This window comes from Sphaeramia orbicularis, chromosome 1, assembly GCF_902148855.1.
Source record: "Sphaeramia orbicularis chromosome 1, fSphaOr1.1, whole genome shotgun sequence".
Classification (NCBI taxonomy): domain Eukaryota; kingdom Metazoa; phylum Chordata; class Actinopteri; order Kurtiformes; family Apogonidae; genus Sphaeramia; species Sphaeramia orbicularis.
In genome coordinates, this window is record NC_043957.1 from 21,748,380 (window position 1) to 21,766,875 (window position 18,496).

Consider the following 18,496-nt stretch of genomic DNA (forward strand, 5'->3'; position numbering starts at 1 on the left):
ACTGCCCGAAATGTGTCTTTAACAGTGTAAATTGTAAGCTTGCATCTAAAATTGAAGACATTATTCAGCTTGTTGAAAGCTTACCTCGTTGTTTCTTTGGAATTTCCTTCTGCTACTTTAAAATATTTTTTGTGCTCATTTTCCGTCACTTCACACCTCTCACACAGTTAGTATAAGTTATAAGTGGTGCCTTTTTAGGTGTTGGATCCTAGATGAGCATATTGTATATCACTGTATCAGCATTAGTGACAAAAATGTCAAATGATGGGCTACTTTAGTCCAGTTGTTTGTCTTTGTTTGTACTAAACCCCCACAGAACCCAGAGCTCACATTGTGGGGGGTATTTGACAAAGCTTAAAGAGGAATTATGACTGTAGTGAGGTAATGCAACGGCACAGAAAATGTGACCTGCCAGATTGACAAATATTAGATTAAGAGTTCTGGTCTGCTTAACCCAGCACAAAACATGCTCTTACTTGTTTGATACCAGTAAAACTGATGAAGCAGGGTGACAAACAAGCAGTGTGCTGGTTTGTTGGGCAGTAAAACACAAAGTGAGTGAGCCGAGCCCCTCTGCAGCAGTCCATTTGTATTCTGTGAGGAACCGTCCACCAGTGGCTGTTGCTATTGTTCCATTGACTTCAATATCAACTTAATTAAAAATTAATGTCCACAGGCATACAATACGCACACAAATGGAAACGTGCACACACAGTCTCTATTTACATTTCTCTCATTAAGAAATGAACACACTGGAGGAGAGAAATCTCCTGCTTTGCCTCTGATGTAACACTTGTGTGTGTGCGTGCGTGCATGTGTGTGTGTGCATGTGTGTGTGTTTAGGTCCATCTCGGGGTTGGTTTCAACGCTCCAAGGTGTTGCAGATTCAGGCGTGTTTGCGGATGGTCATGGAGTGGGCGAGCAGATCTGGACTGGGACATCTGGCCGACAAATTCTTCACTAAGCTAAACAGTGCTGTCTCCATACTGGCCACATCACCCCAACAGCTTACACAGGTACCGCGCACAAGCCAAAATGGACTACATATAATAACCTAGCTTTGGTCAGGTAAGGGTAATTAAAAAAAGAACAGGAGAGTTCACAAAATGTGTTTAGAGGCAGCCACTCTTACATTTTTTTCAAGACCTTTAATCGTGTAACAGGCTGATGAAGGTTTGCTATTCTTTCATATGTTACACATGTAAGTATGGTGACAGTATTAGTAATAAAACACTGATGAGTCGACTGATACTAATAAACTAGTAACCCCAGTGTCTAAATCTAGAATCATAAAAGGTACATTTCCATCCAGCTTTATTATTCACTTTCTCAATTTGAGCATAAAAAACAGGGGGGGACTAAAAATGTCACAAAATAACCTAGTTTTATAAGATAACTTTAAATAAGTACCATGGAAATGGCTTTAACAAATAATTATTTTGATCTACACGTGTGGGCCAATTAGGAGGCTGCTACTGATTTACAAACAACTAATGTCATATTAGATCGAAAAAGTAACAAAACACCACCATGTATGAGATGCACTAACAAATGTTAGATAAAGGATTTGACAAACCATTGAAGACTTTGAAACTGTTTTATGATCCAGATCAGAGGTTCATATCAAATATTTTTTCTATTAAAATTTTTAATCAGATTAATCACAGGGTTGCTGTGGATTAATTTCAATTAATCACGATTAAATATCATTCATTTTTAATCTATATTAATTGCTAATAGTTTCATTTTGCATTTAGCAGAAGTGCTAGCAGAATCCCAGACTAATGTGTGCTTTGCATTAATGTGGTATTTTAAGATGGAAGAGCTTTGGTGAAAAGAAAACTCCCTCCTGCGGAGTGTGTCTAATACTTTATGTTGGTCAACCGTTTCGTCTTGGGTTTTTTGTTCTCATATTTCCATCCAGAGGGCCAACATGCTGTTTAATGTCTTCCATCTTTATGGGTTGGTTCTGCTGCCTGTCACTACCAGATCATCTGCCCATTTGTTCATGTGCGATGCTAACTCTACTTGGACAAACTGGACCGTATGCGTTGGCAGAGACGTTCAGAGTCACTCCACCCTGCAGATGGGTTAATTGCATTAAAATTTTTAATCAGACTAATCATGATGGATTAATCCAAGTTAATGCTTTAATTTTGACAGCCCTAATTAAACTATAAAATTTCAGGGAATTTACAGCCTTTAATAATAATTTCTAATAATTTTCAGTAAATAAGCTCTGTAAAATTTTCTAAAATCAGTATAGTAAAAATAAATAGAAGTAGTGAATCTTCATTTTGTTGTAAAATTTTAGTTAATCATGTCAGTTCAGCAGCAATAGATTGGGGTGCAGAAACTCAGAGAGGTGGCTGCAGTAGAGCAACAGGAGCATATTTACATTTATTAATTTAATTAAATATGTGATAAAAAAATCTGATGCTATCAATCGCAAAAATAGTCCAACAGGTTGACACATAAAAGCATCACCACTTCATCATCACATCTTGAACACCATGATGAAAGAACGTCTTGTCACTTGTGTATTTATACCCTCTCATCTGTCTGTTATCAGTGTTAATCCTTCCTCTAGCTCCTTCTCGTCTCCTGTCTTGGTGCAGGTAAGCTGGCGTGCGTTGTCCAGTGAGCATCCGGCACTGAAACCAGTCCAGTTGCACAGGATTCTGACCCAGTACCAGCTTACAGCAGAGTTGGGCCCTGTCCCCGTGTGGCAGCCCAGCAGTGAAGACGAGGCTTATATTTACAGAACAGGTAGGTCTGTGAGAGCCAGATATCGAATCACTGAACATCTGGATTTACTGGTATCTGAACACTGCAAGGCAATCATCCCTATGTTCATATGTTGTATCTTTTAATGTTGCTGGGTTGTTGTTTTTTTTTAATTTTTTTTTTTTTTATATGGGTTATTTTTTAGTTTGAAGTTTTCAAAAGTCATTACATAGTCATATGTAACCGCAAAAAAGTGCACAATGTAAAATTTAGTTTAGATACTCATCATTTTTTGTCATTCTTGTATTGTTGCATTATTGATGTGTCAGTGGCCTGAAAGTCTAATTACCATCCTTTACACATATGATTTCACAGTGATGTATAAAATTAGCCCACTACCCCTACTAATATGTTCAAGTTTTTAGAGCAAGTAATGTTAGGTAATTTGGCTAAAATTATGTTAATAAATTCTTGTCATATACATCAGTATTGATATTTATCACAATGTATAGTTTGATAATGGTGCCACTGTATAGAATATCCACATAATGACTGACGCCTGAAGAATGGGGGGAAATATCACCTGTATTTTTATAGCTAAGTTAAAGTGTGGTGTTTTTTCAGTTTATTTTTTGTTATTAATATTCAATGTATTATTATGTCTTTTGTGGCACCAACACACATCATATTTTACTGACCATATTTATTTTTATGGCATTTTTATGTTTTGCTAACCACTTCAGTATAATTCCCAAATTACATATACAGGGTGGGGAAGCTAAATTTACAATGAACATTTAGTTGTTTTTTCTCAGCAGGCACTATGTCAATTGTTTTGAAACCAAACATATATTGATGTCATAATCATACCTAACACTATTATCCATACCTTTTCAGAAACTTTTGCCCTTATGAGTAATCAGGAAAGCAAACGTCAAAGAGTGTGTGACTTGCTGAATGCACTCGTCACACCAAAGGAGATTTCAAAAATAGTTGGAGTGTCCATAAAGACTGTTTAGAATGGAAAGAAGAGAATGACTATGAGCAAAACTATTACGAGAAAGTCTGGAAGTGGAGGAAGCAACAAAAAACGTACCAAAGCTTTTATTAAAGCTTTCAAATCCAAAATCCTAAAGGATCCAACCAAATCCATGGGAAAAATGGCAATTGAACTTGAGGTAAACAACAAGACCGTTAGAAATGCAGTAAAATATGATTTGAAGATTTAAATTCTCATGACTTTCAATAAACTAATTGGTCATACACTGTCTTTCAATCCCTGCCTCAAAATATTGTGAATTTTGCTTCCCCACCCTGTATATGCAGTATGAGTTTTGTAATAAATGTTGAAATAAATGTTCCAATTATTAGAGAGGTGTTTGGGGACCTGTTGCAGAATATTGTGAAGTTTACTGATAACAGTGTGATAATGTGATTTTTTTTTTTTTTTAAAAAGAACTACAGTAAAAAAATTTATGTCTATGATGATATGAACTGGATATTGTTATGATTGTGGCATGAAATGATCAAAAATATTTAAGTTTTAAAAAATGGACAATCATTAAAAAGAAAAAAAAAAAAAAGATCCAAAATGCAGTAGAGACTCACAGAAATGGCTTAGCTTTACTCCATCACTATTAAACGGAGTCCTTTACTCATTTGCTTTTACGTCCAAGGTATGAAGTGCCACTGCTTGGCTGTTTTTGTGTTTATTTCTGTTGTGATAAGCCATTAGATCGATCCGCATCAAGTTAAAATGCTGCAAGTTTATAATCGTTACTCACATGAATTTAATCACAGTCCAATTTCCAGATTTTTGTACCTTGTTTAGTGTGAAAGCTGTATTTAGTATGTACAAGAAAGAACTGATGGAAGCCTTTATGTTTATTGTATGTGTACACAAGTGAGCATGTGCACGTGGTTACATCAGTTTGTGCGTTTTTAGTCGACCTGCTGGAGAGTTTTGAGAACCACCCCCCTATCGTGTTGCCCAGCGCCGGCTTCAGAGTGGACCTGGACAGTGAGTGTGTAGAAGACAGCATCTACAGACAGCTGCTGTACATCCGACACTACCTGTGGGGGCTGCGCACTAAGACGCAAACACACAGCAACACCCCCAGCGTGCACACACACTCCAACGGCACCAACACAGCTGACTGGCCCGACGTCCAGGTCAGAAAGACTCACGCATACACGCATGCTGTCAAATACACACACCTAACAGTAATCCAGGCCATGTGCCTGAGCAGCTGTGGTTGTTGAGGAGTTCCCCTTAATCCCATAAATGAAAGACAAAAACCTTCTACTCCAGCCAACCCGCACACACACACACACATACATACACACACAGAATCCTAGACATGGTTAAATCATGGTTAATCTGATTAGTCTTCAGGCTGTCTAATTAGTGGGAACGGCTGACTAGACCATAATCCTTAGTGTTACTGCACCCTCATATGTACACATACACCCGTATACAGACACACTTATACATTCACATTATAAATTGTCCAAAATATTATGTGCTGACAGAGGGAGTTGTTGCCTCCGGCCCAGAGCAGTCCTCGCTCCGGGGCTCCTGGAGATGAGACGACAACAGAGACAGGAGAGGACAGAGGACGAGACAGACCCTCCAGCCAATCACACACACACAGCCTGAGAAGGAACGGCACCATCCACCACCCCCGAACGGCCAACCCAGACCTGTCCTGCCTGCTGACTCCGCCCCACACACCACTGTACCCGGGAGGTGGAGGAAGTGGAGGAGGAGGAGGGCCGGTCATAGGCCACAACACACAGACAAACGGCTGCACCAGCAGAACTGTGGCAGAATGTAAGAAGACCAATGGACTCATCACCAACGGACTGGAAGGTAGGATGAATCACAAACAGGGGCTGGAAAAAATGACAGATAAAAATAACACACCTGAGCTGTGAGGTGGAAGCAGCACAAAAGCACCACGAATATTATTAGATGACATTAGAAAGTCTCCGAAATGTCATCAAATAAATACACAAGCATCAGTTAAATTGTGTCGTCCATGGTTTCTGTTACAGTGTCCACTTCCTGCCTAAATGTACTGTGTTTATTTTCAGTAACCTCATACATTACCACTGTAGAAATACCCCACAGCACATACAATTAATGGAATTGTTCATAATTTTCTGAAGTCCCCTTTGTTTATTGGTTTGATCATATAACTTTTGCTTGAACAAAAATATATAATTCTAATAATGTTATATACAGGGTTCCCACAGGATCTTAAAAAGTTTTGAATTTACAAATGTACATTTAATACCCTAAAAAAAGTCTTTAAAATGTATTAAAGTTGATGTGGTAGGTCTTAAGTTATGTTACTGTAAATTTCTTTACTGTACTGCATTTAAGTGTGTCTGTTAAATGTCCAAGCTGCAAAGAAAGTAATGTTGGGATACTTGCTTCCACCCGTTCCAACCCAACAATTTCTACTGAAAGTAGGAAATTTTGTTCCAAGTACTTTTAAAAAGTCTTAAATTTAACTTGTAGAAACTTGTAGGAACCCTGTATATAGTAGTAGAACAAACACTGAACAGTCATCACAATAAAAGGCTTGGCATTTCACGCTATACTGGAAGATGCTGTATGCAGAAATGCATTATTTACCTGGACATTTTAATGCACATTCTTATTTATATATTGATTAAAGGCACAACTTTTAATATTTCTATATTAAGATATAAAAGAATGATCTTAAATTGTCATTACTGGGTGAAGAAATAACAGTTCTGATGTTCAGTAAAGGATGCCAGTGTATTGTATTGTATAAATATGTATAGCAGTTAGCATGCTAGTCAGCTAGCGCCACTGTGTCCTGTTTCGTTATATCACTAGACTGAGCAGTGTCACTGTAGTCACAGTTTACCCTCAGTCCAACTAGTAGTGCTGCTGTTGGGGTTGGTGTCAGAGATGTGTTCAGAGAAATAACACATCAGTGGGTGGTGTTTGAATCAGAAGGTTAAATGCCCTGCTCTGCTGTGACTGGTTTATTTACTGTTACTACCGCTGAAATACTTACTTATACCACAAAGTGTGTAAATGTAACAAGCAACATTGTTATTTAACTTTAAAAAAGTACATCTTGATGTAACAGATTAAAAACATACACCGAGGCATTTGACCATTATAACATCTTACATGGTGTTGATGTATCTGTAAAATCTCTTCGTGACCAGGCTCTGTTGGCAAGAAACATAATTTCACCTCAAGTTGCCGCTTTTCTTTTTCCTTGATCAGTTAGTTTGTTTTTGTAGAAGTATGGTGAGATGCCAAAGTCACACCTTAACACAAATTAAGGTGGTATTAAACAAGCGACTCCATATGAAATAACAGTCCTTGTCAAAGCTGTCTGCTGGCTTTGAAAAGACCTTCAGAGCTTCAGTTCCCTTCAGAATGAGCTCAGAGAGCAATGTCAGACATAGTGTAAACTTAATCAGTATTGACTGACCCTCAGAGTTTCAGCGGTTGGACAGTGAACACCAGCACGTCAGCTTAGTGGTAAAATACCGCCCCCATCTGTTGATAGCAGGAACAAATAGTTGAACCTTATTAGAAATTTTGTCTTTTTTACAAACCAGATGTATAATGTGAGCTTTAGGAGGTGGATTATTGAAATTTAGAGAGAACCAGGCTAGGCATGAATCTCTGGTGTATTCCACGAAATCCTGAATAATTCTTTTGTCAGGGGGTTGTCAAACAAACAGCCAGCAGGCCAAAACAGGCCCGCCAAAGGGTCCATTCCGGCCCATGGGATGAATTAATGAAATGCAAAAATTGCATGGAAGATACTAACAATCAAGGGTGTCAAAATCATTTTAGTTGAGGGTCCACATACAGCTAAATTTGACCTCAACAAGTGGGTCAAACCAGTAAAATATTATCATAATAACCTATAGTGACAACTCCAGATTTTTCTCCTTTTTGTAATGTAGAAATAAGTAAAACGACATGAAAATGTTCACATTTACAAACTGTTCTTTCACAAAAAATGTAAATAACCTGAACAAAAATTAATAACCTGAAATGTCTTAAGTGACGTGCAATTTTAACAAAATTCTGCTACGAAATGTTTTGTGCCTTCGAAGATCTGCTGCGTATACGTTGAAATGCACATGTGTAAATGATAAACTGAGACATAATATTGTTAAAATTTTACTTGTTTTTCTTAATAAATTTCAGGTTGTTTGAAGTTGTTCATGCTATTCACATTTTTAAGGGATACTTTCTAGATTTAAACATGTTAATAATGTAATTTTACTTAAGTCCAGCCCACTTTTGACATCATATCGGGCTGTATGTGTGGTACCTGAACTAAAATGAGTTTGACATCCATTCTTTATATTATCAAATTCCCGCTGAATCAAATGGCCAAAACATTTATATTCTAATGCAAACAATTTGCTCACACTCTGTTGAACTTATTTACTCAGCGCTTTTCAAGGTGAACAAATATATATTAACACAAGAAATAACTTTATAACAGGGAGAATTATCCCCTTAATTCTTTCTTTACTGCAGCTTTCACAGTCTCTTAAATGACTCTGTGGCTCACACTCCAGCATCTCTATCGGCATGGAGAAAATAAAGGAACATTTAGCAGCTTAAGACTTAGATTGGCTTCTCAGGAGTAAGTGCAGACAAAACCAGACATGAGGAGGACTATTACTCACAGCAGGATTCCGGTGGGAGATAGATTGTATATATGTAAACTACTTACAGCTCAATAGGAGATACTAGGAGGTACTACACACATCAGAGCAGTTATACTGGGTTCCCGCGGGGTCTTAAAAAGTCTTAAATCTGCATTTAATACCTTAAAAAAAGTCTTTAAAAGGTATTAAATTCGATATGGTGGGTCTTAAGTTACGTTGCCATAAACTTGTTTGCTGGATTGTGTTTAAATGTGTCCAAGCTGCAAAGAAAGTAACGTTAATCTACTCAGTTCTAACCTGACAATTTATATTGAAATTAGGAACCAGTTATCACTAACTTTGTAGCCCCCGGTGAGAAATGATTTGGAACAGTGGGAATCAAAGCATTGGAGTAAATAAATGCCTAAATTCTAGGAGTCACAAATTTTTGCCAGTGTGGCTGTGAATTAGGCTGTGAATGGGCATTAAATTCTGTTCTAAGTAGTCTTCAAAAGGTCTAAAGAAAGTCTTAAACTGGATTTGTAGAAGCCTGTAGGAACCCTGTTATACTTTAGTTGTTTTTACTCTTCGATTGTTATGGACAATAACAATTTTACTGAAGATAAGCACTTTAATTTCTAAATAGTACAGACCTGAGCTGTCGGTTAATGGCTAATTACGTTTTTTCATAGCTGTACTTTTTGTGTATTTATCCGACTTGTTTAACAGTGGTAATAATCCAACAATAGGCTGTGTTAAAATTTTGGAGGGATTGTAAACAGAGGTGTCACTGATGGGTTGGTTGTGTTTCTGACGTAACGGCAGCATCCGTCTGTGCAGTGTGTGCAGTGTAGTGAGTGTGACATCTGCAGGGTCTTGTCAGAAGCACATGTGTGTGTGTCAGATTAGCCCCTCTGCATGCGTCCCACTATTTGTGTTTGTCTTCTGCACAGCAATTAGCTCTGCCTCCTCTGTTTGTTCAACCCCCATAGCGAGACCCTGTGTGTATTTGTGTGTGTGCGTGTGTGTTTGTCTTTGTGCATTTGGGTGTGTGTGTCCTCTGCAGGGTGTATTAGTGGGTGTGAGTTTCCTTTCCCTGTGTCTTCCTCTGGCGCCTCTCCCCTTCCTGATGACTTGTGTGTGGTGTTTGTAGTGGAACTGGACAAAGGACCGTATGGACTGGGCATGGGACTCATTGACGGACTGGTGAGTTGAGCCTTTAGGCCTGGAATACAACAAAAACCCATATGCGATAACAACACTAATAATTCAAATGTATTTATTTAACCTTTATTTAACCAGGAAGTCCCTTGAAATAAAAATGTCTTTTTCGAGGAAGACCTAAAATATTTGAATGATACCTATGTAAGTTCTCGTTTACCCAAATCAGTGTTCATCCTTAGTGAACTTGGATTAGAGACAAAACATTTTCATTAACAAAACCAGTCCAGATGAATTTAGAAGTACCACTAAGGATTAGAATGATACCACTGTAAATAGTAAATAAATACAAACACTATGTGAAGTGAACTAAATAATACAGATGAAATGAAGTAAATAATGAAATATTTGGTCAGGGCTCCGACTTTTTGACTTTTAGTTGGATTGATCACCCCATATCAGTTCAGTCAAATATTTATTATTTTCAAACCTCTGATCACTCTTTCCACTTTAAATCATTTACTTTGCATCTCTCAGTACAGAGATTATGTTTAATAATAGGTGGTATTTATCTCACTGGGGCTGTCACAATAATGAAATATTAGTGGACAATTAATAGAACAATTAATGAACTGTAACTATTTTGCTTATTCTTTATCAGTAGTGTAGAAGAAGCCTAACAATACATTATTTAATCTCATACGGTACACAGCCACTTAACATTAAACACATAAAGTGGTTGTAAATATAAAAATAGTGTTTGTCAAATCTTAAATAGTGAAATGATGTGGAAATTGCGATTTAGATGTTATTACAATTCTGAATAATTGGTAATTGTGATACAGCAGTTACCTAATCATTATGACAGTCCTGCACATCACTGGTAAACCCATGGAAAACCATTATATTTGTGTGTTTAAGATTGAAATCACAGCATGGCTTTGGTTAAACCATCATTAAGGTTAAACTACACTAGGGGTGTGTATTGGCAAGAATCTGGTGATGCAATACAAATCACAATATCTGCCATATCTGTGTTTGAATAAATACCTAAAAATGTCAATACAGTACTTCTTAATTTCGATACAGTATTGTGATATGAAATATCGCGATATATTGCAGAACCGATATTTTCTAACACCCCTGAACTACACAGGCTTCCAGAATGAAACGTGACCAAATTTGGGTCACTAATAAAGACAGATGAATTTGAAAGTTCTATTCGGCTGTAGTTTTCAAGATACAGTAACTAGAGAAAGGGAATCCATTTCTCTGAGCCAACAGGTTTATTTAAAAACACTGCACATAAGAATGCATTCAGTTTTCAGATTCCTTCTACTGTAAGATTTTATTGTAAGATCTATTGTGTAAATGTATATAAACCCATGTAATAACACTTCATCATATATAGTCACGGAAAAAATTATTAGACCACCCCTTGTTTTCTTCAGTTTCCTGTTCATTTTAATGCCTGGCACAACTAAAGGTACATTTGTTTAGACAGATATAATGATAACAACAAAAATAGCTCATAACAGTTTAATTTCAGAGCTGATATCTATCCATTTTCCATGTTTTCTTGATAATAACCAAAATCACTTCAGTTCTTACATCAATAGCTATGGCATTGTACTGCCAAAAACAGTGCTTTTAGGCATTCCATGTTTTCTTTTCTGTCTATTTTAGTCACATGATACACACAGGAGTTAGTACTTGATTGCATAACCATTGTTTTTGATGACTTTTGATGGTCTAATAACTTTTTCTGTGACTGTACATAAGCACTTTTGTCATTTGTTTTTTATTTAATCTTATCAAAGTGTGTAATGTTTTCACATTTTAAGTAAGTTTATTTATATAATACAGTTCATACATAGGGTAATTAAAAGTGCTTTACAAAAATAAGACAAGTTAGACAAGAATTAAGATTAAAAATAGTAAAATATGTTCAGTTATTCAGAGTAAAAAGAGTGCAGATAAACTGTTTCAAACTGTGCAGAGCTAAAAAGAACTGTTTTCATCAGATCTGTGCAGTAGATGATTTCTAAATACCTGTAGACCAGTGCTGTTTTGGTGTTGACAGTCCACTTGTACACACACCAACACTTGTATTTCCTGCAGCACACTCCCCTGAATGCTCCAGGCATTTACATCCGGACTCTGATCCCTGACGGACCCGCTGCCTCTGACGGCAGACTGAGGATCGGAGACCGCATCCTGGCAGTGAATGGGACCAGCCTGATCGGAGCGGACTACCAGAGGTGAGACCATCATCCATCTGCAGGGTTTTTTTTTCCACAACAATAAGGGGATTTATGACAGTGACACTGATGACGGAGTGGGCAGTTAACCAAACCAATCGCTGTCGGCCTCTTGAGCCCATTGATTACTCTGATCGATTGGTCCAGACAGTGATACTCGAGTATTCTTCCTGTCTGTGCTGAGCTTCATGTAACCGGACTCTACTTCCTGTCTCTTTGCTTTTTTTTTTATAGGCACAAAGCAAATTTACATATGGGTCAAAACATGGCATTTGAAATCTCTCTGTCTTAGAGACAATTTGACAAATTAGTGTTGCTAAATGACCCACATTTTTACTTTTAAATTCATTTTTGGTTTAGTTAAGGGATTATCCAAAACAAGGAGCTACTTTATATTGAAGTAAATGTTGGAATGGCAGTCAATTAAAGTTTGCTCTCTGATGGGATATTATTGTGTTTTGACCCATATTAAGAATGGGAAAATATTCCAGAAGAGTAATACAGAAATACATTAGGAGACATGGTGGAATGGTGAAACACAACTGTTGCTAATATCTGAAACAAACAAAAAAAAAAAGATTAAGACATTTGAAGTGTAATGAAAATAGAAAAAAAAAGATTAATAAATAAATAAATAAATAGATCTGACTGGACAATAGAGCACAATGGACTAAGGCAAGATACAATTAAGACAACAAGGTAAAAAGGATAAACTAGAATAAAGTTTTCTGGCTTTTTTTTAATATATTTACAATATACTGTAGAGATCTGTAATACTTGATAAAATAGCATTTAACAAACTAGAAGCACTCGGAGAGCGCAGACCTCCGCCAAGGCTGATCAGTGGCCCCCCCCCCATGGGCCCCCCCAACCCCGATCACCACCAAAATTTAATCATTTCTTCCTTATCCCATTTCCAACAAACCCTGAAAATTTCATCCAAATCTGTCCATAACTTTTTGAGTTATGTTGCACACTAACGATCAGTGCCCCCCCCTCGTGGGCCCCCCCACCCCCGATCACCACCAAAATTTAATCATTTCTTCCTCATCCCATTTCCAACAAACCCTGAAAATTTCATCCAAATCTGTCCATAACTTTTTGAGTTATGTTGCACACTAACGGACAGACAAACAAACAAACAAACAAAAACAGACAAACAAACAAACAAACCCTGGCAAAAACATAACCTCCTTGGCGGAGGTAATTAAAGGAAGGGTTCGTGTTTTTCCACTTGCAACAATGAATATGATATTTACCCAACTTCCTGTCTCTTTGCAGCGCGGTGGATTTGATTCGTCTGGGAGGCGGTCGGCTACGTTTCCTGGTAGCCAAGTCTGACCCGGAAGTCTCCGAGAAGATCAGTGCCTCATCCTGCTGACCGCCACTGCCTCCCCCCCCACTTACCAAGACACAATGCACAACGGGACGACACCAGACCCAAGAGGGAGGACAGGGTACACACAAACACACACACCTATGCATACACAACGCCGCATGAAATATGAATGTGAATCCTACGTCAGCACAAAGGCAAGCCATCAAAGTGGAGATAACGGCGCATGGATTTGCTCACAGGATCCATAACGGACGGCGACTTCAAAGGGAGACGCCGCCTAATTAATCAGCATTCGAAGCAGGCGCCGTCGAACCAGTCAGTTTGCAGTGGGATGTGGTTGAAAGCACAGTAGAGCGTACGTCGTTCATTTCCAGTTCAGTCAGCACTCGAAGCATGTGCACACATCAGACACGGCTTCTTTTTCCACATGTATTATAGAAGAATTTGTACTAGTCTGTATTTCAGATGTTCAGTAGCATGGTGAAATAGCTACACAGCTCTCAGACAAACGGCCGGACACAGACCGAAGACGTACCTCTGCTCGTCTTTTGCGAACGCTTACACACTTGCTGTAGAATTCGGCTCCTTTTGTTTTGTCAAAGCCAATGAGACGCAACACTTCTACGTCAAAATGAAACTCTGCCGTCAAACTCTACTTTTTTAGGAAATATCCACAGAAGCAGCATCTGAAAGTAACTTTGAAAGTAGAAACACACCGACATTCTTATTTTTCTCTTTTACAGTCAAAGATCTACTCGCATTCCAAAGAACACAAAAATAGAAAAAGCATCAGAAAATGTACAGCTTTTTTTGTGCAGGTTTTTAAAATGAAAAGAAGCTCCAACAAAATAACAAATAAGGGACAATTCTACAGAAGTACATTGCATTGACAAAAGAGGGGAAAAAAATACAGTCGAGATCAGCATTCATCAGAACATCAAATTTATAAAAAAATAACCCGGATGTAACCTAAAAATACTAATATAACATAGACAAAGCTGAGAAACCAACTAACAGTAGTCCAACTTATTTGTCAAGTGTAACTGAGTTACTTATTGTGAAATTATAGAAGTAAAGTTTAAATAAAACCAAGATGAGTTTATTTTTTTTTAATTTGTTCATGATTAATATTTTGTTTATAATGGTTAATTTTCCTTAGAAAGTGGGTCAGATCAAGGGGTAACACGGGGACACGTTTCCTGTTCAGCAAGTTCTGTGTTTAAACTAAATAACTTATCTCCATGTTTAACACATGTATGAACAGTTCTCAGTAAGTACTTTCACATGAAACATGTTATAATTTACAGAAATAAAATTTTGTTACATTCTGCTGTGTGACAGGGACTCAAAATTAACCTCTTTTTTTCCACCTTACACAAATATACAAAACATGCTGCTCCCATAAGAAATTGATCCTAAATTAAACATAGGACTTTAGCTTTGATGTTAAACTACAGTTGTGATCAATATTGGACAAAAATGTTGAAATTATAAGTTTTTATATGTGACACAGGGACAACAGTTTTTGTTCAGTAATCAGAATAAAAGACTTCGCTGGAACTAAAACATTACAAATATGCTAATAAACTTTTATTGAACATACATATTACAACTGAAGTGATATATACAGCTAATAGCAGAGCATAGTTGACTAATAATTTGGTTGGTCGTAACCTTTCTATATTCTTGCACTGTTGAATAATTAGTTCCTACAGATTCACAGACTTACACTTACTTACACTTATACAAGGAAAAACAAATATTATTATTAAAGTTAGCAGTGCATTTACATATTTTAGTCCTTTTTAGGTTTAATTTTATATTAATTATATCTTTACATCCTTTTTTCTACAAGTGATACTGAAATTTTGTAAACAGTTCCATAAAATAGAGTTCTTAAGCTAAAAAATGAGCCTATTTGAGAAATTTTTGACACTGATGTTCACTTTCGCTTGATCTGTCCCATGAAGTGAATCTAAGGAATAGAATGAAAAAAGTTTTCCTGGAAAAAAAAAAATCTAGAAATGGACATGAAGCTTTAATGACTGAACTTTGATAAATCATAAAAACTGTGTTGGATCTCATCTTTTCTTTGGATATAGGATACAAATCAAACTGTTTGATTTTGTGTAATAATTAAGCTTTGGATTTATTTAGACTTTTTATCTTCTATGGAAGTCACATCCAATAATAGACCCAATAAGTCCCATATGTCTTATATTAATACTACAAATAAAACATCACTCCTTTTACTGGATTTCTAGTTTAATTTTAAGTCAAGATTTACATCAAAATCTATTTTTAAGTAGAAATTTATTGATGATAAATAACCACACTTTTTTTTTTATAACTTAGGAATCTAATTTCATAATCATCAGACATGATTTATTTTTTGAATGTAATGTACTTCTGTACAGTTGCAATAATCAGCATATAAAACATGCTGTTCAAAGGTCAATAAAAATAGTATTAAGAGATTAAAAGGAGATTAAAAGGAAGAGGATGCATTTACTTCTGGAGGAAGAAGAAAACTTTGCATTGTTTTAGTCCTGTATCCAGAACAGTGTCTCAAATATTTTAATGATCTACTGTAAAATTAGGAGATCTTACCTTTTCAGCATGTTTTTATACATAATTTACTGAGTTAATTTGGATTAATAAATAAGTTTTATAATTTAACTTCTCTCAAGGATTTCAGAAAAACTGTTCTACATAAAATCACAAGTGGTTTAATAATTCTTTCCAAAGCTGTACATCACAAATCTCACCTTGTGTCACCACATCAAACCCTGCACTTTCAACTCAGTTTGACTCATTTTTATTTATATAAAACTAAATCACAACAAATATCATGACACTTAACATAATAAATCAGTCTAATGTGAAAATCATACAGTTCTGATTTTCAATATGTGTTTCATGTTGAACAGAAGTGCTTATCCAGTGGTTACAATGTTTTCTGTACAGCAGTGTGGAGGGTTTTATATTAGTGTGTTGCAAAAGTGCAAAGCGGAAAATGTATATTTTGATGCCTTTAAGGCATGGTTACAAAAACAGTTCAGGTTTTGACACCTCTGTTCATTTTCAGTGTGTAAGCAATCACCAAAAAGTCCTCTCCTCTTGCAGCATTTGCAGTGAACACTGGATGTTTTCCATAGTGCTTTTAGAGTGGAATGTTTTGTAAACCTGTTTGTTATCAGCTCCCAAAGCACTATCAGCCTGTACAACAGACTGAGGCATTGTGTATGAATGTGGACTTCTACCGTGGAGTGGAAGCAAACTCAAGAATGTCAACGAACCACAGCCCAATGTTTTTGTTTTATATTCAACTCCATGATGAAACTTTAGAAGAGGATGAATGTACAGCTGGAGTGGGACTTTATTCATGACCTGATGATCACGGTGACATGCTTCCTTCTGTTTCTGATGCACAATCTTGTATAAAAACCATCCTCATGTTGTGAAAATACGCTGTATGTTTGTGTGTGTGTTTCAGAAGTGTAAATAGTGCTTTGTAAATATTCAATACTTGGTCACATGGTGTTGGGACTTTCAAAAGAGAATCTGCATTTGCTAAACTATGATTTTTTTTTTTCTAAAACATGTCAGTAAACACTAAAATCTACTGATGGAAAAAAAGAAAACAGTATTTTCTGGTCGTAGAAACACCTTGAACGCCGTGTCTAGGTCACTACAGGAGAAAAGGCGGTGCTCAGTCAGTTGGATGCTGTTGTGGTCTGAGTTCCCCAGAGACGAGCCGGGCCTCCGCATCAGGACCAGGAGGACAAACAGCCACTACACCTGCACATCCTGACACACTCGAGCCAAGTAACACAAGGTACAACTGCAGTACAGATACAGAAATGATCAGGTTGTTTATCATTAAATGTCAGACAATTAAAAAAAAAAAAAAAAAGCCCTCAAGTCTGACACAGTTGGTCTCAGAATCTGATTTGAGGAGTTGATTTGATTTGCCTACAGACTGTCTACACTGGAAGTAATCAAATCGGATTTATACGAACAGACGTCACCGGTCTATCACGTGGTTGCTACAGTAACGATGTTGGCATTCATTACTACGTAGCTCCACCGGTGATGCAGCACCAGCGTCTCGTTCTTTACGACTTTGGAGGTGACTTGTACAGGCAAAGTTTAGCAGTTTATTTCAGTTTTTCTTCATGTTGTATTTCTCGTGACGTATGAAATTTCCTGACCAGAAGTTAACTTAGGTTTTTCTTGCCACTTCAAGAAAACAAATAAGTTTCTCTGTTCTCGTGGAGTTTGAGTCACTTTTGCCTGCATCTGGTCTAATCCTGCCTTCACATGCTATGGGAATTATGGTAAAAAAAAAAAAAAAAAAAGTTACAAACTCTAAAATTGCACATGAACATCCCATTTTCCACTGGAGAACTGGGGAAAAAAATTTTGATACATGAGCTGCCGTGGTGAAAATAACCTTTGAAGTTTCCAACATGGCGGAGAGCAATGACGGATTCATCGCCAAAGATTAACAATGCTTTTATTAATGTTCCGCTGTCATTAGTAGATGATTTTGCACATTTATAGCAAAGACAGTTTGCAAAAAAATTACAAAATAAAAATGCTGTAGCAGATTAACACATCCAAAATCCTTTTGCCCAAGTAGAAGGTGATGATGAATTGAGTGTCAGCCATTTTTCATTTCGCTATGACAACAAAAGCACTTGGAACACAATGCGTTTGGGTCCGATTAAGCGGGTAACAAGTGGACACATCTGGTGTTCAACAGTCTGTCATGTAAGCAGAGTAACTTACGTGCATGTATTAGACATATTTGAGTAGGTATTTATAAGCACTTTAATATTATGTATAATAAAATTTGGGGAGATAAAATTTTCAGGTGAAAAATGTCAAATTACTGCTTGGTAACACGTGGACTTGAAATGGACAGCAATTTTTTTAAGCTTTACACAAACATTCAAAACATGCGGTTCTGGACAAATATCAAGGACAAAACCTTTTCGATATTATGTTCAACTATGCTGGAAATACATTTTGGAGTAAAATATTGAAAAGTCTGTTTTATTGACATGACAATGTGGTAACATGAGGATGACTCTTTACCATTGTATGCATCACCCAAAATATTGACTTATTTATTAAAACAAACCAGATATAATCACAATGTTTTATTTAATGTATTTAATACTAACACAGTGTTATTTGCAACTTGTGGTGGTCCATACTGATAAAGGTAAATTACAAATAAAGAGTAATTTCTCTGTAACAGTTCACAGATAGTCTTTTTAAATGTGACCAGTGTATGAATTCACAAACTTCATCATTCCGAATTTTAATTTCT

The 18,496-nt window shown here is 36.7% G+C and overlaps 1 protein-coding gene across 2 annotated transcripts in view; it reads left to right on the forward strand.

The window, feature by feature from the left end:
- radil (Ras association and DIL domains) overlaps positions 1 to 17,403 on the forward strand; it is a 43,450-nt gene extending 26,047 nt beyond the window's left edge. For both annotated transcript variants that reach the window (XM_030141710.1, XM_030141716.1), the window contains 8 exons: positions 844 to 1,016; positions 2,619 to 2,769; positions 4,673 to 4,899; positions 5,260 to 5,599; positions 9,548 to 9,600; positions 11,677 to 11,816; positions 13,098 to 17,089; positions 17,137 to 17,403. In XM_030141710.1, coding sequence (XP_029997570.1) covers positions 844 to 1,016; positions 2,619 to 2,769; positions 4,673 to 4,899; positions 5,260 to 5,599; positions 9,548 to 9,600; positions 11,677 to 11,816; positions 13,098 to 13,197 — 1,184 coding nt within the window. In that variant the 3' untranslated portion in view covers positions 13,198 to 17,089; positions 17,137 to 17,403. The remainder of the gene's footprint in view (positions 1 to 843; positions 1,017 to 2,618; positions 2,770 to 4,672; positions 4,900 to 5,259; positions 5,600 to 9,547; positions 9,601 to 11,676; positions 11,817 to 13,097; positions 17,090 to 17,136) is intronic.
- Positions 17,404 to 18,496: the final 1,093 nt, after the last annotated feature.